This window comes from Mastigoproctus giganteus, chromosome 11 (genome assembly GCF_048544385.1).
Source record: "Mastigoproctus giganteus isolate SK-2022 chromosome 11, ASM4854438v1, whole genome shotgun sequence".
Taxonomy (NCBI): Eukaryota; Metazoa; Arthropoda; class Arachnida; order Uropygi; family Thelyphonidae; genus Mastigoproctus; species Mastigoproctus giganteus.
Window position 1 is genome coordinate 121,242,414 of NC_143585.1, and position 26,213 is coordinate 121,268,626.

Genomic DNA, 26,213 nt, shown 5'->3' on the forward strand with positions numbered 1-26,213 from the left:
CCCCATGAGCCTGCACAGTCTCTCCAGGGCCAAATCGATTAAAAAGCTCTCAACGTGTACTCCTTCCTGTTGTGTCTGCTCAGGAATGCAGATACTTTCAAATTTAATCCTAACCCACAACATTGCCTTGTACTTGTTAAGTAAATCCTCAGATCTCTTCCTCTTAATATCATTAATGCCCACATGTAAAATGTCACCTTTTGTGCTCTTAAAAGATGATATCTTCTCTACAACATCATTTACTTTTGCTCCTGGCAGACACCCTGGTTCTGTTTCACCTATCCTTTTTGTTTGTTTGGGGATTTATTAGGCATATTGGCATCTGGCCATAGTGTGCCACCTATCCTTTTTTACACTGAGTAATTGAGCTAGTGACTACTCTGTATCCATTCTTCTATGGAGGCCTATAAGTTGACGAGAGCAGGATAATAAAATGAATAGGGGGAAGAGGATTATCATGGTAGTAAATGATATAGAATTAGAGGCCATAAATTCTTTTAGCCAGTATATTGTTAATTACTGAAGTAAATTACCTCTCTGAGTAAATGAGGCTGACAGCTTGAGAGAATTCAAAGGTTGGCTGGATCAGCATGTATGTGAGGAATGAAATGCATCAAATATTTATGTATTTGATGCATTTCATCTACAAAGTCTACAGCTTTCTTTCACCATATGATTAAATCAACTCCATTTCACTCACATGTTTACAATCCCTTAGAACCTTTTAAAATTTTGAAACTTTACTTTCTCCAATCTGACTTTCTTAACAGTGAAATAATTTTCCGTGGTGACCTTAATGCTCATAATCTCACCTGACTTCAGCTTTAAAGTTGTGTAGACCTTGATAATAGGGACACTACATTTTTTCAGTCACTAAATGGCCTTACACAACTTGTTTTTTTACCTACTAGAATACACCTAGTACTCTGATATTTTCTCATCACCAATCCTTTGCAGTAATGTTAGTTGTCCTCTTAAATTCCTCAGAAGCTCACCACTTAGTGATGTCTCCTCCTTTCTCTAAACATTCTCATAAAAGTGCAATATAAATAGGTATTGTCAGGAATTCAGAAAAAAGAATTGAAAATTTTCAAGTGTGTCATATAAAAATTGATAAAATTTCAGATCTGCAATCTGTAGTGAGAGAGTACAAAAATGAAAAGAGTCAATGAAAAATGTTTGGTGACATCAAAGAGAGAGAGAAGTTAATATTCCTTCTATTACTTAGCAACTTTTTTATTTTCAGGTGCTAAAAGAGTTTATAGAAAAAGGAGGTGCTAAGAGTCTTATTGCTTTGGATCTTGATCGCAATGAAAATATTTCAGAGGAGGCTCTCTTAAAGTTCATTAAAATTCAGGGTCCAATGTTAAGAGGACTAGCTCTTTCAGGAATGCCACACATAACAGAACATTTCTGGAATGTTGTTCTTCCCTTCTTAAAGCATGCTAAGTAAGTATTCATATTTTATTAATATTGTTATACTTTGCATTTAACTGCTTGACAGTTTTTAATGATTCTAACAAAGAATTGTGAGGAAAGTTGAGTTGATTTTTTCATTTTATTAACTGTAGTAAATTGCAGCTACTCTGATCTTGTTGTGTGCATGTTTTAAATATTACAACTTTTATTTAGCTCGGTGAAAAATTCAGATTTATCTCCAAACAGATCCCTTGTTTATATATAATTTTTGAATGAATGAATGTGTATATATATTTGTTACATTGTCTACTAAATGGGCTATCAGAGCATTTAGTTCACTGTTACTTTCATGTTGAATTTGTAATTATAATTGAATTGTTACAATTATGTGCTTAAAGCCCCTGTTTAAAACCCTGTAGCTGTGGTGCTACACTTATGAAGTCCATCTCAAAAATAACAAGCTTGTGTTAATTGTTGGTTAAAGATAAAAATCTGATTTTTTGTACCTTTCTAAATATAGACATGTATAGTATCTTATGTATGGTGGCTCTGTAACATTAGCTCAATTCCATTGGTGTGTGTGTGTGTGTGTGTGTGTGTGTGTGTGTGTGTGTGTGTGTGTGTGTGTGTGTGTGTGTGTGTGTGTGTGTGTGTGTGTGTGTGTGTGTGTGTGTGTGTACGTACACCATGGGGAAGTGAGCCACAACTAAGGGTAACCTAACCACCAGGTGAGCCAATGTCTACTACTATTATCTAACATCCATGAGTTTTACAGAATCCTGCACCCACTACAGGAAGTGCATATAAAATTGTCTATATTCAGGAAGGTACCAGTGGGCACCTTCCTGAATATAGATAATTTTTTACTGGGTGTGTCTTTTGAATTGTTTTTTATCATTTTTTTCAGAATAATGGCATGAGTGTACCCAGCAAGTACAGTGCTACCATATTTCTTGCTGTCTTTCAGTACTCATTATCAGACTGTTTCTTCTTCATGTATTAAGAATCTGCAGATAAAGGAACCACTAGGTGGCAGTGATCACAGTGTGCTGAAATGGGATTTACTCAAAAAGGTAACTACCATCAGGGCGCCTCCGTAGCCAGGTGGGAAGGAGCAGCAGTGCGTAGCACACGCTTCTTGATTAGACCGGGGTTCGAGCCCGTCACCACCAAATACGGAGGATGCGGAAAGGTCAGGGAATGACCACCGCATATTCCCGGAGCAATATGGCCTTAGTTGCTAATGCTCCTAAAAACCAAAATAACATAACAACTACCATCAGGGGTAAAGGAAAGGGTTATTGCTTTCGTAAAGGCGATTACGATGGTCTGAGACAGTATTTAAATTCTATACAGTGGGAACAACTGATGATGTTACCAACAGCAAATTCAAAATGGGAAGTATTCAAAGAACTTATCATGGAAGCTACTAGGCTTTACATACCAACTAAGAAATATTGTTCAAGGTTTAGGCCTAAATGGATGTCAGATGAACTAATGAGACATATGGCAGAGAAGAAAAATGCATGGGATACATATAAATTAATGGGTGACATGGAAGCCTATGATAGATATAAGCTGGTCTGTAACCAAGTCACAAAGGAGATTAGGCAGGCAAAGGCAGATCATGAGAAATCCTTGGCAAGGGATGCAAAGAAAAACAGAAAAGAGTTCTTTACCTCTGTAAACTCTAGAAGGAAAGAGATGAATCAGATTGGTCCACTGGATATTGATGGTTCAACAGTTGATGATCCTGCTCAGGTGGCTAATAAACTAAATGAGTATTTTGCATCTACATTCACACATGAGAAGTTATTTAGGAAGGCGACTGCCAGAAGTGAAGTAAACTTTGGCAGTGAGCTAGATGATTTTGTAATAACTGAGAGGAAAGTGGAGGAAAAATTGTTGAGGATAAACATAAAAAAGGCACCTGGGGTGGATGGGATCTATCCAGTTATATTAAAGGAGGCAGCAACGGAAGTAAGCAAACCCTTAGCTATAATTATGAGAGCTTCTTTGGACTCAGGGGAGGTACCCATAGACTGGAGATGTGCAAATGTGACCCCAATTCACAAAGGAGGATCAAAGGCTGACACAAGTAATTATATACCTGTGAGTTTAACTTCTGTTCCAGGAAAATTAATGGAGGCACTGGTTAAAGAAGCACTGCAGGATCATCTAGACAAGACTTCAGTTAAAGCTCGGACATAGCATGATTTTGTTAAGGGAAAGTCTTGCCTGACCAATTTGATTGGTTACTATGATGCAGTCACAAAAGAACTGGATGCAGGGAATAACTTTGATATTATATATTTGGATCTTAGAAAGGCTTTTGATACTGTTGCACATGGAAGACTGCTGCACAAATTGGAGCAGTGTGGCATTGGAGGCAAATTGCTGCTATGGATAAAGGGATGGTTGAGGGGGAGAAGACAGAGAGTGGTAATCAATGGACACTGCTCATCATGGACTAATGTTATTAGTGGAGTCCCTCAGGGTTCAGTGTTGGGTCCATTGTTGTTTTCTGTATTTATAAATGGTATTGATGATGGTGTATCAAGCTTAATGTCCAAGTTTGCAGACAATACAAATTTTGGCAGGGTTTGTTAAGGACACTACTGACGTTATTCTGCTGCAACAGGATCTGGAAAGGTTGAGCAGATGGGCTGAGAGGTGGCAAATGAAGTTTAACATTGACAAATGTAAAGTACTACATATGGGAAACAGCAACCCCAGAGCAACATATCAACTCTGTGGTACTACACTGACAGTGGTAGAGAATGAGAAGGACCTGGGGGTAATTGTGCAGGCAGATATGAAGTTCTCTGAGCAGTGCAGACGCACTGCAAGGGTAGCTCATGGTGTCTTGTCAATGATATTCAGGAATTTTTCTACCAGGGATAAGGAGGTGATTATTCCCTTGTATAAGGCAATGGTCAGGCCACACCTTGAGTACTGTATACAGGTCTGGAGGACTCATTTCAAGAAGGATGTAGAGCTACTGGAACGAATACAGAGAAACTGTACTCGTTTCTCTTGTGATAGTATGCATGTGTATTAGAGATTTTTTTTGGAACCGAACTTTGTTGTAGTGCTTCCAATATGGCAAGAATTACAGTTTTGTTGGCATTTGATCAGATATATTATGTTGTTCATATCGTTTGTCGGGTACTTGTGTGTATCTTTATATGTATTGAATTAAGATCTGATTTTGTTGTATGCTGAAAATATGAGAGTGATATCTGTGCCTGTAAATACCCGACGGAACTGTCCTGCGAGTTCACCGTGATAGGGAAGGATGATACGTGTATTTGCTTTAGTAATAATGTTTGGTTGAGTTGTTAATATTACTTTTTGCAATGAAATTTTAGAAAACCAAATTTTACACCCTTTCCCTTCAGAGATAAAATTATACACACGTTATGCAGATGATATACTTATAATAGGTAATAAATCCACAATAGACAATCTTTTTTCAAAATTCAACTCAATACACGATAGATTGAAATTCACACTTGAAATTGAAGCAGACAAACAAATCAATTTCCTCAATCTTACTATTTACAAAATAGGCACCAAGATTTTTAGAAAAAACACACACACACACATGGAAATTTTTACACTTCGCATTGCACCACCCACTTAGCACAAAAAGAGCCGTCCTTTATAATCAAATCCCATAACGCCATAAAATATAGCTCCTCAAAAGATGACTTATCCAGCAAACTCTAATATCTCACAAAAAAGTTTATAGCTAGGAACTATCTGCCCCAACTAATTCAACACATTATTTTCATTGCAAAAAGTAATATCCACAAAATAAATCCACAAAAGCCTTGCTAGTGTGTGAGTGACCAACCCAAAAATTCCAGTCAATCACTGGAAAATTAAAATCCTCCATTATAAGACACTCTGATTTATTGGCCCACTATTTCTCTGCACAATTGCTCATTATACTCATCAGATTCATTAGGCCTATAACACACACCTACTCTCATTTTTCCTTTCCCAGTGCTTATGTCACACCAAACAGACTGAACATTGCATTGTCCACCAACATCAATTGGATGCACTTCCTTAGATTTTATGTGTTTCTTAACTAACAGCATGACCCCTCCTCCCTTCCTGTCCTATCTTATTATTAGATAAGAATAAAATCACATCTACAATTCTTCGAAATAGTAATCTAAGACATTCCGTTCCTTTATTTACATTAATTTGAATTGTATTATCAATAGTGGAATTTAAATTAAGTTGTTTTAATAATTCTTACCGAGCAATAAAAGAATTAATGTGACAAAGGGAAAGCTCATGATCTCGAATTACCGACATCAATTTTCTCCAATTATTAAAACCATCTATAAACTGTGTACATTTATCACTATTTTTAGAAAATAATACTTAACAAAAACAATATACTGAATCTTGACCTTCTGAATAAACTAACCAGCTGCGATGCTGTTTTTCACCATTTGGCATAGTTTTAAAATAATAAGATATAGATAAAGACCTACCATCAGTCTTTTTTAGGGAAAGTGTGTTGATCTTCTTGCTTAGGTCGAGTTTTTACACATAATAATATATATGTATCATTAATATCTGGACATAAACCTGGATCACTTATATTCACTGGATCACTGTTGCTGTTATCTTGGTGTATTGTTTTATTAAATTGTATTTCAGCGTGACTTGCTGTTTCTTCTATATGAGCATTTATTTCTTCAGACAATTCAATTTTTTTCCCTATTTCAACATTTTGGTTGTCAATTTGAATAATTTCTTCCTTACTTGCCACTTCATTTGTATTTTTTTCCACAATTTCTGCATTCTGATTGTCAACTTGCATAGTTTCTTCCTGTTGGTTTTATTCTTCATTTGCCTGAATTCCCGAACTTGTGTCATTATTATGACATTTATTTTGCAGCCATGAAAAAATTCTGGTTGTGACTTTTTGAATTTTTGCTTCTTTTTCTCTTTCTCTTCAGCCAATTTTCTTTTCTAACGCCCAGAGAGATTTCCTTGGCATCGACATTATGGGTACTAAAATTTTGTTAAATATGTTGGGTATTTGGTAACTAAATATACACATAATAAAATTACATTTGAAATTATATTTTAATAATAATTATATTAAAATGCGAAGTCAATTTTGGAATTTTTTTAACTTCTTTTGTTAGAGCTTCATCAGCAGTGCATTTTATTTTGTGTTGAAAAGCACCGCTTTTATGCTTTTCTCCATGATTAAGTTGAAAAATTTTTATACTGAACTAAATAACAAAAAACAAAATAACACTGAATATTAGAACAAATCTAAATTTTCACTTAGAGACTTTCAGCATGGCTTACTTTGGTTAAGTTTATAAAATGCAATTAATTTTAACCCATTTTTGTTTTCTTTTTTTATTTTCTTTTTTCTTCTTCTTTTTCCCTTTTTCTGGGACCCCATGTACAACCTAGATGCCTTGCACCAGCTGCATACCCCCCCACTGTGACCGGCCCTGATAGAAGCTTCTGAAAAACAGTTGCAATGGGCCATTGTGGGCTCTTGCTCTGTCACTGATAACAGGCTAATAAAGTAAACAGAATATCTTATTCTGTATTTTTTCTGTAATTCAAGAAATACAAATCAAAGTAATTTTATGGTATTTTACCTTGCAGCAGTTGAGGTGGTGTAAAAGTCACATGAGCAAGTGCACTGTTATGTCTATACAACACTTAGCCTACTTTTAGATAAAACAACAAGTAGTTTAAAATGGTACACTTTATAAATTCCATTCCTTATTCTGACACTATATTGAGTAATATGAACAAATAATACTCTTAGTAATAGCATTCTTATTATCCAGAAAATTTACCTCCCAGCTACCACACTTCTAAATACATGGGGTTAGATAAACCAAAGCAGAAACCAACACTCTATAGGAAAATTATATAGGGGGTGGGGGATGTGCAGCATACTTTGTACACCAGCATGGATTTTTTATGATTATATTTTGCTAATTAGAATTCAACAACAGCACCTGAAATTGAAGACACTAATTGTTACATTAAAATTAATATGGACATAATTCCTATAGATATTGGATATATATATATATATGTATGTATGTATTCCTATAGATTTAATATTTAAATTTAGGAAGGCCATCTGGTTGCAACAGCATGCCCAATGTAGTAAAAGGTGTGGAAGTACCAAAATTAGTTGTGTCAAATGGTTGGTAATTTTGCTTCAGTATAGAGCCAAGTAACATTTTCATAATTTTTACTAAATTGTATTTATCAATTTAGGATAACTTGCACCTAGTAATTCATATACAAACCCAAAGTTACACTGCTGTCTTTAAATGGTTAATTTTTATAACTTGAATATCTTATTTTGGTAGATATATGTAAATTCATTCCTATTCCTTCATCAGCAGTCTTGTCAATCTGATATCTAGTGAGAAGCAGAGTAACTGAGAAATAGTGTAATTGATTAATACAGAGATTCACAAGTCGTACAACCCAAATTGTAAAGTGTTACTTTATCATTGACAATTTGATGGAATTTGATTCTTTTACAGTAGCAGCATTGGTCATCTCCAGATGTCCAACAGTTGTTTCTGTTATGTGTTAGTTTTTAGTAGCTAACTAGTAGTATTTGGTTTATAATAAAGCAACACATCATTTTCTTAGGCACAGCACATGTTCATAATTGAATGTCCACGATCCCCAGATTTTTATCTTTTGGATTACTTAAAAGGAGTGGTATACACTAAAAACCTTCATATATTGGAAGAATTAAAAGAATCAATATCAAATCAGAAATTTCAACAATAACACTATATCAAGTCTCATTATGATGAAAAGAGATTGTGCTTTCATTTGGGGAAAAATCTATTATAATTATGATAGTAATAATAGAAATAAAACTTATTGTAACCTCTATTATAATTATATTTATAATAATTGAAGTAAAACTGAAAATATAATATGAGTTGCATCTTTTGAATCACCCAGTGTAATACATCTCACTTGTTTTTTGCTTATACATATATTGAAGTCTGGATGTAGTAAAACCAGTTACAGTGCAACCTCAATATAATGCACCTCTTCGTATACCAGCTTTGGATATACCATGGGTACGATCATGTCCCCCCAAAATGAATTATGAAAAAAAAAGTAAGTATTCAAAGAACTAGCAGTTTCTTATTGAAAACTGGGAAAAGTGAATACTATATATACTTGTATCTATTGTATTTCCAAGAGGGAAAATTAGCTAAAAATTGGTTTGTATGTTTGCTTTGATATATTCAGTTGCAGAGTAATTTTTGTAAACAGGACTCGTCAGAGAGTAATTTCTGTAGACACCCAGTTTCTCCCCTTAACTAGAGATGCAATAAAAGAGTATAGGATAGCAAAAACTGCCAAGGGCAGTTTTTGCTAGCCTATGTTTTATCTAAACTAGACAAAAATGTACATGAATTGATAAGTGATTTATGGAGAAATCATGTGACTGCACTTCGGCACTATAATAGGCCAGACAATTTGGTACTGATTTAGTTTTCTCAAAACACAGTAAATTTTAGGCATCAGAAATAAATACACAGAAAAATTAGTAAATCAGTAGGAACAAAGTAATGGCTGCCACAAAAAGAAAAAAATTATATAGTCAAAGAAAAGTTAAAGCAAAAGAGTTAAGAGTGGCGAAACAAAATGTAGTATATTTTGCGAATGTGAAATTTCAGAAGGAACAATCTGCAGGCGAATAAAAGAGGAAGAAAAACTGTATTCATTAGTAACACTGTAGAAATTGAAGTACATCTCCACAGAAACAAAACTAGACTTTGTGAAAACAGTGATGTGGACCAATGCTTATACAAGGGATTTCCACAGAAGCATAATGAATGAGTACCGATAAATGGGATAATTTTGAAAGCACAGGCACTTAAATTTTATAAGCCACTTGGTAGAGATGACACATTTAAAGCTTTTGAAGGGAGAGAGGCTTTGCAAATAGAAGGCTTGTCATGGGATAACTCAGGTTAGTGTTGTAGATGAATCTGCATTTAGTGGCAGCTGCAGAAGCATTTCCTGAATTTATCTGTAATGTGATTCAAGATGGTGAATTCGTAGATGACCAGATGTGCAACTGTGACAAAACAGCACTGTACTCTAAACTACTCCCTGAAAAGTCACTGGATATTAAAAAAGCACCCAACAAACCAGGCATGAAAACTAAAAAAAAGACTGTTACCGTGTACAAACAAGAATGGAAATCACAAGCTAAAGCCATTGTGCATAGTCAAAGTCCCCAGCACACCAACAAGAAATCTCTACTTGTGATTTATAAAAATAGCTCCTACACTTGGATGATATTTTTGCTTCATGGTTTGAAAGTGAGTTTGTGCCATTGGTGAGACCTCACTCGCTTTCCAAAAACTGTGAAGAAAAGGCTCTGTTACTGTTGGATTACTGCCTAGCTCATCCTTAGACTGACGTACTGCAATCGAAAAATGGCAAGATCAGAGTCTCTTTTCTGCCAATGTTATATACAGTACAATGTTTAAGAATCTAGCACAACTGCACTAATTCAGGCCACGGACCAAGGCATTATTTGAGCCTTCAAAGCCTATTATTGTGGTGAGTTATTTGCAGGGTGTTGTGAGGTGCCTCCGTAGCCAGGTGGGAAGGAGCAGCAGTGCGTAGCACACGCTTCTTGATTTAGACCGGGGTTCGAGCCCGTCACCACCAAATGCGGAGGATGCGGAAAGGTCAGGGAATGACCACCGCATATCCCGGAGCAATATGGCCTTAGTTGCTAATGCTCCTAAAAACCAAATAACAACAACAACAACAACAGGGTGTTGTGAACTCAGAAATTCAAGTTCTAGAATTTCTGAAAACATTAACACTGAAAGATGTTTCAAAAAATATTGGATTAGCATGGGAGAAAGTAAGCTCAACAGGAATTGAAAACTGCCAGGAAAAAATGTATTAGAAAAGATGAGATTACTAATAACCTTGAATTAGTAGCATTTTCAGAAAAAGAGTCAAAGGCTGCTTGTAACATACTTTCTGGCAGTCTTGGAGCAACCCTGGCTGCTTCAATTGAGGTGGATGTGGAAGCTCCAGTTGCATATTACCTGAGCAAGGAAGAAATTGCAGACTCTATGAACAGAGGGAAGACAATCAATAGACAGAAAGCCAGTGACTCAGAAGATAATGCAGATGACTTGTGTAAGGAAAAAGCACAAGAAATTAACAAAGTGCTTGAAAGCATTAATGAAGTGATGCTGTGGTTAGAACATCAGAGTGATAATGAACATCTTCATTTATTGCATCTGACTATTAAGAAATTTGTACTGAAAAAATGCTGTCATCAGTTCTGGCAAACTAAATTACATGACTATTTTAAATCTGATGTGTAAAATGTAAGTCCACAATAGCATTGTGTATTATAGAATGTAAAGGGAATGATATAACCTTTAATACTTTGTCTTTTAGTCTGTATACTCGTAAAACATTAGTAAATAAAGTATTTATTTACTAAATAAAGTGTATTTATGTTAAAAAACTGAGAAAAAAAAATTTTACATTTATTTGGCTATAATGTGCTTCACTTATAATATAGGTATTAAAGTTGCCTGACACTCACATTATATTATATTATATTATATTGCACTCAGTGGTGTAACTAGAAAAAGTGGGCCCCAATGCAAACTTTAGTTTGGGCCCTCCTGAAAATATTTGTTTTGGTAAAAATAAAAAATTAACAATACAATGGTAAACATGTATATAAAATCGTTATCAATACAATATAAAAACAAAAATAATATTAAATTCTGTAAATATAAAAATTAAAAAATAAATTCTGAAAATTAATGAAGTAATATATTGAATTACGTAATTTAGAATGGTTTTCATTTAGATTTGGCATTGGCAAAATCATTTATTAATTTAGAAACGTCCTTTTTTTTCAGTTTCTTGTACTTTCATGCTAAGCAGTGCTAGCATTGATAGACGTTGTCCCATGGTGTTGCTCAAATAATTCTTAATTTTAATTTTGAGAAAGAGCATTCCATGGTTAATACAGTAATCGGAATTGTCAAAAATAATATCAATAAGGAGCACACTTCTGAAAAACTAGCGCTCGTATCGTAGTATTTTACTATGACTAGTTCTGCAAATTCGCAAATAGTTTTAATTTTTGAAATTTCACTTTTTAACGACTTTATGCAAAGTAGTAATTGCATTGAAAATAATTCTGAAAAGCCACTTGAAAATTTCTTTTGCACCTTCTCTGTGTTTTTTATAATGGAATTTTCATCCATTTGGATTAATTGAGTTGGAGTAAGAAAAGCAAACAAGTCAGAAAATGTATTTAGTCCTTGAAACCTTTTGTTCAGTTGGATAGTCACTAAGTCACTAAGGATAGTCACTAAGGACTTCCTAATTCATTTCACAAATATACGTGGTCTCAATTCTAATCTCAACGATGTCCGTTTCCACTTGCAGTCTGCCAAACCACATGTACTTTTTCTGACAGAATCTCAGTTATCGGTTGATTCAACTACTGCTCATCTCAGATGCCCAAATTATTCGCTGTATGATTCCGTTCGCCTCAAAGGTGGTACTTGTGCATATGTCCGTTCTGATATTCCCTGTCAGAGACTTGGCAATTTGGAATCTCCTCTCTTTGATCTTCTCTGGCTTAAAATCTCTCTACCTCATTGTGTCAAATTTATCTGTTGTCTCTACCGTTCTCCCAACTCCACTAATCACTTGGAGCTCTTTGACTTCCTCTCGTTGCAACTTGACTTTCTTCAGTCCAACTTTCCTAACAGTGAGGTAATTTTCCTTGGTGATTTTAATGTTCACAACTCCAGCTGGCTTCCGTTTTCTAGTCACACCGACCCAGCAGGTCGAGATGCTGAGGCTTTTGCAATTACTAATGACCTAGCACAGATTGTTCATTTACCTACAAGAATACCGGACAATCCGAATCGTACAGCCAATACGCTTGATCTTTTTCTCACAAACAATCCTTCTAAGTACATGGTCGAAGTGAGAGGTCCTTTAGGCACTTCAGATCACAACTTGGTGATTGTCTCTTCTCCAATGGAACCTTTATCTCGTGGTTATTCCCAACCTCGTGTTGTTTGGCATTACAAGAATGCAAAATGGGATGACCTGCGAGACTTCTTTTCTTCTTTTCCTTGGTCGGATTACTGTTTCAAAACTCCTGATGTCAACGTTTGCTCAGATCGTGTCAGTGAAATTATTCTTGCAGGAATGGAATCCTTTATCCCACACTCCACTTTAAAATCTCGTCCTTTATCTAAACCTTGGTTTTCCAATAAATGTGCTAAGGCTGTTCAAGAGAAGAATGTTGCATATCGTAATTGGCTTGTTTCTAATTCTTCAGTTTCATTTTCTGCCTACACCAAAGCTCGCAACAATTGTAAAGCAGTTATTAATCAGTCCAAACTAGAGTTTGAACAGGCTAAGAGTAGAAAACTTGCTTCTTGCCCTAATGGTAGCCGAGCATTCTGGTCTCTTGCCAAAGCTATTGGCCGCAACTTTTGCCCATCTCTGCTTCCACCTCTGTCCAAACCAGATGGTTCTGTTGTCACTTCAGCCAAGGATAAAGCTGACCTGCTAGCATCCCATTTTTCTTCCAGCTCATGTATTAATGAACTTGGTAAAACACCTCCCACCATTCCCAACACGGTCCATTCAATGCCTCCTGTGGTCTTCCGTCAAAAGGATATCAGAAGGATTTTTATGAATCTTGATGCTAAGAAAGCTCCAGGTCCTGATGGTATTTCTCCACTTGTTCTCAAAATCTGTGCCCCTGAACTTATTCCTATTCTTTGCCGCCTTTTTTCACTTTCTTATTCCAAAGGTGTTTTCTTCTGCTTGGAAATTTGCTCATATCCAGCCAGTTCCTAAAAAGGGTGACAAATCCCTCCCATCCAATTATCGTCCCATTGCAATTACTTCTACTCTTTCTAAAGTAATGGAGAAATCTATTAACTGCCAACTCTTAAACTACCTAGAAACCTTCCGTCTGATCATCGATCACCAGTATGGATTCCGTCAGTGTCGATCCACTGGTGATATCCTGGCTTATGTTACCCATTTATGGACTACTTCAATGGAAAGGTTCGGTGAAACACAAGTAGTTGCTCTTGACATCTCAAAGGCTTTTGATCGTGTTTGGCATAAAGGTCTTCTAAACAAGCTTCCATCTTATGGTTTGCCAACTGTTTTTAGTAATTGGTTATCCAGTTTTCTCTCTGATCGCTCACTGAGGGTGATGGTAGATGGCTCTCTGTCTTCTAACTTCTCCACTAATGCCGGTGTCCCCCCCAAGGTTCAGTTCTTTCCCCCACTCTTTTCCTCTTGTATATCAATGACCTTCTTCCATTGACTGGAAATCCTATCCATAGTTTTGCCGATGATAGCACATTGCATTCAACTTTCCATTTTGAGAAATCTTGTCCTGCTCAATCAGCTTCAATTTCTCGAAAATCTGCTACCAATTCCTTAAATGCCGATCTTCAGGTAATTCTCCAGTGGGGCAAAGACAACTTAGTTGACTTCAACCCTTCTAAAACTCAGTCTTGTCTTATATCTCGCAAAAAGGATTCTTCTGCTCCTATGCTTATCTTTAGTGACACTCCAATTTCTAGGCAAAAGGATATATCTCTTTTGGGGATTACCCTGACTTCTAATCTCTCTTGGCACAAGCACATTACAAATATTGCTTCCTCTGCATCTAAAAAACTTGGTTTTCTCTTTCGCTCTCGGCGTTACTTTTCTTCCAAACAGCTGCTCACTCTGTATAAATCGCAAATCCGCCCTGCCATGGAATATTGTTCCCACATTTGGGGTGGTGCCCCCAAAACCTCTCTCAGGCTTCTTGATTCCATTCAGAAGAGGGCAGTTAGGTTAATTAATGACTCATCTCTAACAGAGTCTCTCCACTCGCTTTCTCATAGACGCACTGTTTCTGCTGCATGCCTCTTTTACAGATACTCCATGGGCACTGTTCTTCTGAATTGGCTTCTATAATTCCCGCTCTCTCTTTCAAAACAGTCCGAACACGTGCCGCCACCAGCCAACATCCATTTACTGTCCAACTTCAAACCCACAGAACCAACTTTTCATCTTCCTCATTTATTCATTCAACTGCCATTTTCTGGAACAACCTTCCTTCATACGTATTTCCTGAAAATTACAATCTACAGAAGTTCAAGTCCAATGTCAACAAATATCTTCTTTCGTCTTCTCAACCTCCAACCCAAGCACGGTACTAAGTACTATAGGTTCTAATACCTCTCATGTTTGGGGTTCACATAAAAAAAAAAAAAAAAAAAAAAAGTCAATTACACGTTAAAAAAATGTTAACTTTAAAGAGCCGTTCTGCATTTTCAGATTGGTAGTCTTCTGCCAGTTTATCAAAATGTTTCTTAACAAATCGCCTCTATTCATTTGAAAATTGACAAGATATACACCATTTCTGTGCAATAGATGATGCTTCCTTGATAATCTTTTCAAATTCGTTTCTTAATTTTTTTCACTTGGTTATACAATGTTTCTATGCCCAATGCGGCTTGACCAGTGTCCATATTCTTTGCAAAATTGTTGATGTTCAATTAATACTCGACAAGACTTTTTCTATCATTACGGTGGTTAACATAAAATCAAAATTTTCAATATTATTTTTAAACCGGCGGCTTCTGACTTTTTATCGCTTTTTGACGATTGTATGATAATAATTTTATTTAATGCCATTAGCAAATCGGGAAATCTCAATTTTATAGCAATTATAGATGCAAGCTGACTGGACCAACGAGTTGTATTTAATTTCTTTAATATAATATCGCACCAGGGATTTTTTGACACATAAACTGCAGTGGCAAAATTCCTTCAGGCCCAAGTGCATAGTCCCCCCCCCCCAGTAATACTCAGAATTATTATAAGTGCAATAGTAATACTATACTCAATAATAATGACCCCCAATAAATGGGCCCCTATTTGACTTTGGCCCCCGCAGTCACAAATCCTTAAAAATTGCCCTGGAAGTTGTTATTTGGTTTTTAGGAGCATTAGCAACTAAGGCCATATTGCTCCGGTACGGTGGTCATTCCCTGACCTTTCCGCATGCTCCGTATTTGGTGGTGATGGGCTCGAACCCCGGTCTAATCAAGAAGTGTGTGTGTGCTATGCACTGCTGCTCCTTCCCACCTGGCTACGGAGGCGCCTGCCCTGGAAGTAGCAGCTATGCTAATACCATTTCACCTCTATTCACTGTAGTTTCGCTTGTGCTGTGCAGCTAGCTAACAATAAACATGCTTCATGTGAAAAAAATTATTGGTCATAAACATAGTAAATTTTATCATAAACATAACTAAAAAACTTACATTTTTACTCAATTAAATTTTTTTCTGTTTCGGACAGGAGGGCAGTGGGCCCAATTCACTGCATTTGCTGCAATTGGCATAGTTACGCCACTGGTTGCACTGTATTACATTATTAACAACCTGGTTTTTCTGAAGAGACTTGATATCTTTCAATTTATTTTTTTGGTGTTATTTTATATTGTTTTATTTTTATTCAGGATCTTAATAATGGGAATGCCTGAAGGCTGCTGCCAAAAAATTCATCAAAAAATTCATATTGACTCCTTGGTGGAATCCATCTCAAATAACTGTTCTGCTTTAGAACGTCTGGAATTACGTTGGGATGCTGACACTCTTCGCTTCAGTGACCGCAGTAGCAAAGCCATTGATCTCATTCGAGTTAAATGTTTGAGGCTGCGTTGCATGACTTTAGCTGATGGTAAATACTTTGAGCTGGTTAAATCCAATTTTGAACGTGCAGACCGGCAGACTGTTGTGAGGACGACAACTAACTGCAGAGTCACCTTATGTTATCTTCTTCAATTTTATAAAGACTTACTTTTTAACTGATTTATTTGAACATCCTTAAAATAACCAACTTTGTTTCTGTGCAGCAGTTACAATATGATCAGATAAATGTTTCGATGTCAGTAGTTTTTTTTTTTTTTTTTCTTTAATATTCACTGAAATTTGGGTTTTTCCTTTTTAATTCTTTTAGCCTCTGTAACTTGGGTTTTGGTGGTATGGGAACTGATTTTGAAAAGCAGAATGTTAATTCCACATATCGAAAGAAGTTTTCTACAATAAAAAAAATAAATTGAATATTTTAATTTAAATATTCATAACAATACTAGAAGATTCCTGAATTTTGCACAAGGTGAATGAGCGTATCATGATTGGTAATTTTGTATACAGTACTGCAGAAATATGCAGGACTGTGGAAGTGCCAGTTTATGTAGTTTTTACTAAGAAGTATAATTAGGAATTGTGATGCCTATGGCCAGCTACCAGAAATGTGCCTTTGTTTTCATAAATGTAATTAAATTAAAATATAATTAAATTATAATCTCTCAATACAAATTATAAAAATTATTATTCATAAAATGATAACCTTAGATAGGCAAACATAAGATGTTACATGAATACCAAATAATTTTTACAGCTGTCATGGTACATTGCAGTGGTTGTAAACATCCATGTATATAAAGGAGGACTTGTGTTTTTGCTGTGTGTTTTTAATGTGTTTTTGCTGCCAACAGGGTTTAAATTGTATAGTTAATGTAATGTTTTATTGTTTGTGGAAGATTCGTGAACAATAAATCTTCCATGAACAATAAATTACTTTGGGATGCCGACAGTGAGTTTTCCTGGTACTGCACTACTTTCAAATAAATGGCATTATCTGCTGTTTATTTAAAAGAGATCACCTGTTATCTGATGAGAGCCAGTAAATCTTGAAACAGGCTGTCATAACAATATCTTTGAAATGAATGACAGATTGTTTTGGCAATGCCATTTGTTTAAAAGTAGTACAATATCAGGGCAACATTTTGTAGAGGCAGAATTTGTTCTGCAGTGAGCTGTAAGATCACTGTGTTAATTAGATAGTTTAAATCCTGGTAGTTGCAAAAACACTTGAAGTATAAGGCAGTCCTCCAACCTCATATAATTTCAAAAGGCCAAACAGAATTATCTATTTTATAATTTTGAAGCTCTAGCTTTGTATAGCTTATTTTAAAAATAAAGTGACTCTGTATATCTTACAGTTTTACATATTTTTTATTACATAAAATAATAGATGAAATATAAAATAAATAGCATACAACAAAAATTGTGTTTCTGAAACTTTCATAAAGGAAATTTGAGCACTATTACAAATGATTAGCAGTGCTGTTGTGGATGTTGGAACAAATAATTTTAAGCATTATCATGGATGAGTACAGCTCAGTTACTTGGGATGATGGTCAAAAGATCCATAAAATTTAATCAGTAAAATTTTTGCATCTGATCATCAAATATCCAGTTTTATGCAATATTTATTCCAATTTTAATGTAGATAAGAATTTGAATATATGGAATATCTATAAATATTTAATGATAATATTTTGAAGACTAAATGCTCAAGGCATAATACATTATGGGTTGAGATTAACTACATACAAAATGTAATGGCATCGTTTAGATTTTATCTCATATTTTGGCTACCTTCACTACTGTTATTTATTCTCAGTGGGCACCACTGATTTTATCTCATATTTAGATAAAATCTAAATATGAGATATGAGATAAAACCAGTAGTGCCCACTGAGAACTATCTCGTCGTTTAGATTTTATCTAAACGATGACATAGTTTGATTGTTATTTATTCTCAGTGGGCACCACTGAGAATAAATAACAGTAGTGAAGGTAGCCAAAATATGAGATAAAATCTAAACGATGCCATTACACTATGTATATAGTTAAACTTATGGGTAAACTATGGTGTATTTACACCAATATTATATAATAAATATTTAAATATGCACAACATTGGATAAAAGGCATATATTAGTAAGTGGTAAGTGGGTACGGACACAAGTAAGCAGGGTTCAAGTTTGTAAGCAGAGTAGAGTTGTGGGTTCCAGCCTGTATGCAAAACTTTAATGTCCCAGCATGAACTGTAGCACCAGAAAATTTGCATTACTCTTAATTCCATATGTATACAGTCACAACAAATATGCTAACTCTTTTGTCCTCAGCCATCTTTAGAATAGGTGGAAATTTTTAATACACATCTCATTATTTTTTAAGTTATTGTTCTTCCAAAAATAGCCCATAACGGCATTCATGCAGCCTCAGTGCTATTCTACGTTTTGTGCCAATTATTAGTCCCATATTTAATTATTTATTTAAATAAGTATAGTGCCGAGGACCGGGGTTGAATTTATGTCTAAACAAGTTAGATAATTGTTTAGAGCACGTAATTTGGCATTGCCTATGATAACTCGCTACCCAGGGTCTGGTGCATTAATTATCAATATCTTTTTGGGGGGAAAAAACAAGAAATCTTTAAATAAAAATTATTTAAAGAAAGGCTGTATTTGTACTAGGTTCCTATTCATATAACATCCTTATAAAGTTTAATTATTTTAATATTTTGACTTTGTAGGGATCTGTATATGAATATTTTATCTAGGGCCTGCAAATTTCTAAATTTGCTCCTGCCAATGAAAACCCAGAAACTAGGGCATACTTGCCAACCTTCCAGACTTATGATGGAGAATCCGCCTTTTTGGCCCCTTCTCCATCTCACCATTGTTACAATTTTTTTGCAAAAACATAATAAAACTATGGCTTTGCCATTAAATTCTGATTGAAAAAAAATGTTTTACAAATCTCCGCATATTTTCATTAATGAATTGGCCATCAGGTTGCTAGTCTACATTGCATGAAGTATGTTGAAGTTGGAATACAGGAAACATTTAGCATTGTTCTCTGTTATGTTGACTGTAGTTTCATTGTAACCTTGGGGACCTGCGCAGTCACCAGGCCGGTCACCAGACTGCCCTCAGGGATCCATTCTAGGCCCTATCTTGCTGGAATGCGGGCTTTGATGTGTGGCTGGAGGAGGAGCAGGAAAATATCATCAAAGTGGCCTACATGGATGATCTGGCTGTTCTGCTTCTTGGCAGCTCAAGGAGGGATTTGGAGTACCTTGCAAAAGATATCCTGGACCATCTTTCAGGCGGTGCTCTGTTCACAAGCTTAACATCTCTATTCCCAAAACAAAGCAAGTGTTACTTATACATACACACACAAGATAATATACAAAATCCTATTGTTGCATACCTATCTGGTAAGATACCACCATTTTTGGTTACTGAAGGCCCTAAAGTGCTGAAATCAAGTTGGAACAGAAGAACCCTAAACAGACCATCAACAATCAAAGCCAACAATCAGACCCTCAAGATGGAGACCACATATAAACATCTTGGCATTTTGCTGGACAGCAAGTTGAGCTTCATTCCACACGCCAAGTATATAATAAAAAAGATTAAGCAGGTTACAGGAAAGCTAATCAGGATAACTAGGGTAGTCTGGGCATCAAGCCTTTGACCCTCAGACTGTATTATGAATGCATCTTCATCCCCATTGCTTGTTACGCTGCAGGTGCCTGGAGCCACAGAATCACCAACAGCCTTGTGAAGAAATACCTACTGCAGGCCCAAAGGTTTTTCCTGCTTGCAATCTCGAGAGCCTGCAGAACAGTGTCCACAGTTGTACTCCAGGTCATATGTGGCAAGATACCGATCCAACATGAAGTAGCCTTCCACCATCTTCAATGCTACAGAAGGAAGAGCCTCCCTGCAAGAAACAGAGACTATGCAATAAACTTGAACATGTCAACTAAAGAAGACAACAAGAGAATAATCAAAGAAATGACAAATTAATGGAAAAGGGAGTGGGCTGTCTCAGTCCTAGGAAGAACCACATATGAATTCCTACCAGAAATAAAATATTTGACAAAAAATGTGCTACACGATTCAGGCCTGGACTTCAGCTCTTTTTTGCTAACCGGACATGGCAGTATAAACTCAAAGTTCTACTCTCTTGGACTAACAGACTTGCCTCTCTTCCCCTGCTGATCATTAGAGACAGTCAATCACCCAATCTTCCAATGCCACATTTATAAGGACCTAAGAGCACAACTACAAATAATCACTGAAGTATATGATCAAAAAATTGTCAAAAATCTCATCTCCACTCTTCAAAGATTCACTTCGTTCGCTAACTTTGCGGACATCCTCTTCAAATACAGGAGAAGAATCCTCACTACTCTAAACAGAACCCGGATGAAGATGGCCACCGAATGGGACACTCATTAACAATGACAAAGACCACAGCACAATGCCAAGTCGAAGAACCCTGATCGGAACCAAAGGGTTCCACAGTCCTAACTCTACTTTTCCTAAGGGATGCCTTTCTCTTTCATCCCCTACTGCTTGAAACTTTACTCCTTTCCTCCCTTAAACCTCACTTCTCCCACTGACACAATCTTCCTTTCACTTTTTTTTTTTTTTTTTTTTTTTGGGACCCAGCGGGAGGCTCCTCTGTAGAGGAACTTCTTCTTGGGCATACCGTCAGTGCAATGTGAACCCTGGTGCACCTCCATGTGGCAAAGGATGGGAGGCAGGGTTACACATCCACACTTACAACACTGCCGGCATTGGCACATGTCTTATACAGATGCTACAGTGGCTAATGGGGGAAACCCTGGAGACCACCATGAAACAAACACATTTTGACATTTTGTAGTTTCACTGTACTTTTGTGTACATATTCCCAAAAATATGGAAAAAAGCTGTTAAGATTAATTCTCAAAAACCCCTGAGAAACCCCCCCACTGATCCCAAGTCATATAGACCAATAGCCCTACTCCCTGTACTAGGGAAAATATACAAAAGAATAATATATAGCAGATTAGCTCAATTCTACACAGAAGCAGGTTTATATTCCAACAAACTCTATGGTTTTAAGCAGGGTAACCCTATGCAGGATGCCATGCACCACCTACTGACAATAGTTAAAAATTCAGAGGAGAAATATATGCTAGCAATCTCTATTGACTTTTCTGGAGCATTTGACTCACTTATTATCTTGAAACAAATGCCTCTTGAAACATTTCTGAAGAAGACGACTCCTTGTGCAACAAACCAACAAGTGCCGAGCCAATAATGAGTGATCAACGAGTGCGCATTTAGTCGATGATGAAGAACAACCATTCTTTAAAATTTGTAAGTCATAAATGATTTCTTTATTATTATAATTTGCTTGATTTTACAGGCTATGTTTTAATTTCTTTGGATAAATCAATCATTGTTTAAACAGAAACTAATTAGCTAACTAAGTTCATTGTTGAGAACGTAACCCCTGTTTTTAACATTATGTCTATGGGATTTAATTCCAGCTTAACGAGTTTTTGCTTTACGAGCTCGTGTTAGATGTTTATTTTGTATATTGGGGAATAATTTATATTTAAATAAATAATAAATAAATTTTCTGTTTATACTCCGGGACGACCAAACGGTCAGAGAAGTTCACAAGATAGACAGAATACAAGAAACAGCACCGTATTTAGCAGTCACGGGCTTGAACCCTGATCACTCAAGGCACGTGTACTTATGCACCCACGTGCCTGACCACTCGGCTACAGCATAAAGCATGTGCCAATACTTAGTTCCCTTTAATTGAATTATATTAAGATTAACTTTTTAAAAGTTAACAGGTCTGTGGTCATTGTATAAAGGGTGTTCTTGAAATTGATATGATATATATTGAGAGAATGGTTCAAATAAAATTTTAAATTTCCATTTTAAATTCAAATAAAATACAAGAATAAAAGTCAATACTCAGTTTAAAGTAAGAACAATGGGTTTTGAGTTAAATCGTTAAACAGATTAGTGATGTCATTTCTGCTTCTAGTGTAAAAGGTAAACTGCAGCCATTATCAATTCACTGCAGAATGGAAGCCTCCTCAACAATTCATGTTGAGGGAAATGGACCATAATCTGCCTTGTTGGTCCAGTGTGGGTTGGCAGATCAACCGTATTTAGCAGCCAGGGGCTTGAATCCCAGTCTACTCAAAGAGCATGTGCTACTGCACTTCCGCTCCTGATCACTCGGCTACGGAGGCCTTGCTTCTAGTGTACTGACACTAAACCCCCACTTGGAAATGGGACTGCTGAATTGTGTGAGGATTTTCTACTGACCATGTACAGAGATTGTGCATGTTGAATATTCCATCTCATGTAAATGTTGCCTCATCTGTCCACAAGATGTTGACAAGAAAGTCATGGCCATTGTTGATACAATTAAGTATCCATAAACAAAATTTCTCATGCACAAGTGAATCTCTTGCTTGCAGTACCTGAACTCTGCATGTGGTATGCCCATGTTCATGCAGGTGCAACAAAGTTTTTAGAACGATCTGTTCTTGCAGCAACTCTTTGTGTGCTAGTGATGGGATATAATGTCATGATATCCAGCACCTTTTCCTTTGCTTGTGTAGAATATAAACAGAGCCAGTCTCGGCCGTGATGCCCTTTCACTGTACCCCATTCCCTCAAATTACAGTGGACATTAATAAACACATGCCAATTAGGGTGTTGTAAAATGATGCTGGTATTTGCTGGCTGCAGATATAGAATTTCTTTCACATACACCATACACAAAGTGGATTCTGTATAGTCTGCTAACATTGTGATTTGCACATCTCACTTTGTGATGTTTGCAAAACGCTTGAAGCAGAAATGATGTCACTAATCTGTTTAACATTCTAACTCAAGATCCATTTGAAGTAGGAGCAAACTGATTATAGACTTACTTGTATTTTAATGAAAAGGCCACCGTAGCCGAGTGGTCAGGAGCGGGAGTGCAGTAGCACACTCTCTTTGAGAAGACCGGGGTTCAAGCCCCTGGCTGCTGAATACGGTCGATATGCCAACTCGCACTGGACCAGTGTGGCAGATTATGGTCCATTTCCCTCAGCATGAATTGTTGAGGAGGCTTCCATCCTGCAGTGGGTTGATAATGGCTGCACTTTACCTTTTTTTTTTTTTTTTTTTTACTCCTTAATAAATATTGATGTTGATTTCAAGGACACACTATTAATTAAATGGAATATTTTTTAAAAAGCTTTTTTTTTAAAAATAAGACAATAATACAGGGATCCATAAATTATTGACCACATTAAAAATTATTATATAACAGGAACTACAAGGTTTTTTTTTTTTTTATTATTTAAAGGACAACTCAAAAAAGTTAAAAGTTTCCACACAGTCACCATTTGTAGCACATAGGATGTTCAAACATTTCACAATTTCACAAGTGTTTTCTACCATATGAGGAGTCATGGAAGCGATTGCATCAATGATTTGCCCGCAAAGTTCATTCAGATTTGCAACAGGAATACAATACATCTAGTCCTTCATATAACCCCACAGAAAAAAGTCCAGTTCAGTTATATCTGGTGAGTGAGGGGTCCAGCTTATTGGTCCTCCCCATTCCTTCCATTGTCCTGAAAAATGCTCACTGAGAAATTGTCACACAGTCAAAGCCCATTGAAGAGGAGTACCATCCATCCATCCTGCTAAAAAATAATGTTCAGTTGATGTTCTGCCATCTTCAGAATGAGTCAAAATGCTCTAGGACAGTGTTTTTCCAAATTGTGATACGCATATCCCCAGGACACACAGGGTCGCCACCAGTGGGTGGGCATTGTCTATTGGCAGCAGTTCTGGAGGGTGTCAAAAAAATTTTTGGCATTGTTTTTTGACTGGTTAATGTTTATCGGTATTCAACATTTAGGGTGAGGCGCCTCCGTAGCCAGGTGGGAAGGAGCAGCAGTGCATAGCACACGCTTCTTGATTAGACCGGGGTTCAAGCCCGTCACCACCAAATACGGAGGATTTGGAAAGGTCAAGGAATGACCACCGAATTTTCCCGGAGCAATATGGCTTTAGTTGCTAATGCTCCTAAAAATCAAATAACAAACAAACAAACATTTAGGGTGAAAATTTTATTTCACGTACTAGTGACACATAGAATCACAGTGCTACTCCATACATGAAAGGGTTTTAAAGGGTACGTGGTAGAATTTTTTATTTTACTTTATCATAGTTTTTTAGCTACAAAAACAATTCAATAAAATTTAGTATAGTGGGTTATGCTTATAGGAATCACTAGTCAGTTGAATCAGCTGATTTACTGAATCAAAACTTGAAAACATGAACCATTTATATGTTGCAGTGCATAAAACTCTTGTCTTATTAGAATCACAGTTTCAGTTTATTGAATCATAAAAGCTAATAGAAATATATAATCTGTGATTTTTTGGGTTTTTTTTTTTTTTCCCTTTTTTTAATGGACTACACTCTCTATCCAGTATATGTGATCCAGTATATGTGTATTGGCTCACTATGTTTGAGTGTTGTGTACACATAGTGACAAAAATCAGTATTTTACCAGACATTTGTGGGAAGTAATCACTTGATAATTATGTATTTTCCATGAATGAACTCTACTGTTGCATGTATGAACAGTAACTGGGTTAATTTTAGAATACTAGTGACAGTAGTCTTTTTAAAAATCGTGCTTTGTTAAATTTTGACCAGTGGCATAGCTACCATGTAGGCAGGCGAGGCAGTTGCCTCCGGGCCCGGCCCTTTAGGGGCCCAGCATCTTTGGCTGTCTCCTCTTTTTTCAGTTTTCATTAATTAAGTAAGCGTTCAAACATGTTCTATGCTTCCGGGCCCAAAAAAGGGTAGCTACACTACTGATTTTGACTAATCCCTTATTACTCAGTGAATGTTGTAAGTTGGGTGTAAAATGTGAAAATACATCTCTAAACCACAGATTAAATTTTTATTACATAAAAATTTAAACTTTGTTTAAATTTATACAAGTTAATATCAAAATAGTATTAAAAATATGCTTTCTTCAATAGGTAACATGAAACATTAATTTCAAACTGGTACAAATCCACCATACATATCTATACTATCCTGTTGTTGTTGCAATAGGGTTTTTAGGAGCGACTAAGGCCACATTGCTCCGTGAATACAGTTTCTAAATTGCATGTGTTCTGAGGTTGATTTTCTGTTTGCTGGACGAAAAACCCGAGTTTCCATGAGAAACTCGGGTTTCTACCTTCATCTGAAACCATGCTACCCTCATCTGAAACCAACTAACTTAGCCACATTCAAAAGAGGTCCATAAAAATTCCTCATGTCATCGATGGGACTCGAACTTGGGTCCTTTCCACCTAGTGTGGGAAGACAGTGATTCTACCAACTTTGCTACCCACAAGGGATCCTGTCCTGTCATAATGTTTGTTGATTTTTATTATTGTTTCCATTTTTTAAATTATCATCTCTATATATAGTATATATAAAACTTTTATTATATATTAATAAATGAATACCATATTTATACTGTATTTGCTCTAGCCCAGATAAAATAATATTATTAAAATTGCCCAAGGAGTAAGCCAGTAAGAATAAATGGTTAAATTCAGAAAGAGGCTCTTACCCATGGATTTTTGCAACGGCAAATGATAGCCAGATACAGTTCCACACTAATTGGACGACTATTTCTTCGCTTAATTTTGTTTCTTGATTTAAAACCAGCAGCAAAAGGGAGGGGGGGTTGTTTCCTGATTTTAATCCAGCAACAAAAGGGGGAACTCATTTCCTAATAAAATGTTTAGGCGTCCCCCTTTACCACTGGTTTTAAATAGGAAAACAAAATTAAACGAAGGAATAGATTATCCGATCACACCAAAGCAGTAGGAACAGCTAAGCTCTTCTGTGTATCTTAAGTTTGATTATTTTATGTGATTATTTTAAGTTTGAGAAACACCACTCT

The 26,213-nt window shown here is 36.2% G+C and overlaps 1 protein-coding gene across 2 annotated transcripts in view; it reads left to right on the top strand.

Annotated features, from left to right (window-relative positions):
- Positions 1–17,570, top strand: part of FipoQ (F-box/LRR-repeat protein FipoQ) — a 177,943-nt gene extending 160,373 nt beyond the window's left edge. For both annotated transcript variants that reach the window (XM_090385259.1, XM_090385258.1), the window contains exons 6-7: positions 1,247–1,449; positions 16,028–17,570. In XM_090385259.1, coding sequence (XP_090241385.1) covers positions 1,247–1,449; positions 16,028–16,379 — 555 coding nt within the window. In that variant the 3' untranslated portion in view covers positions 16,380–17,570. The remainder of the gene's footprint in view (positions 1–1,246; positions 1,450–16,027) is intronic.
- The last annotated feature ends 8,643 nt before the right edge of the window (positions 17,571–26,213 follow it).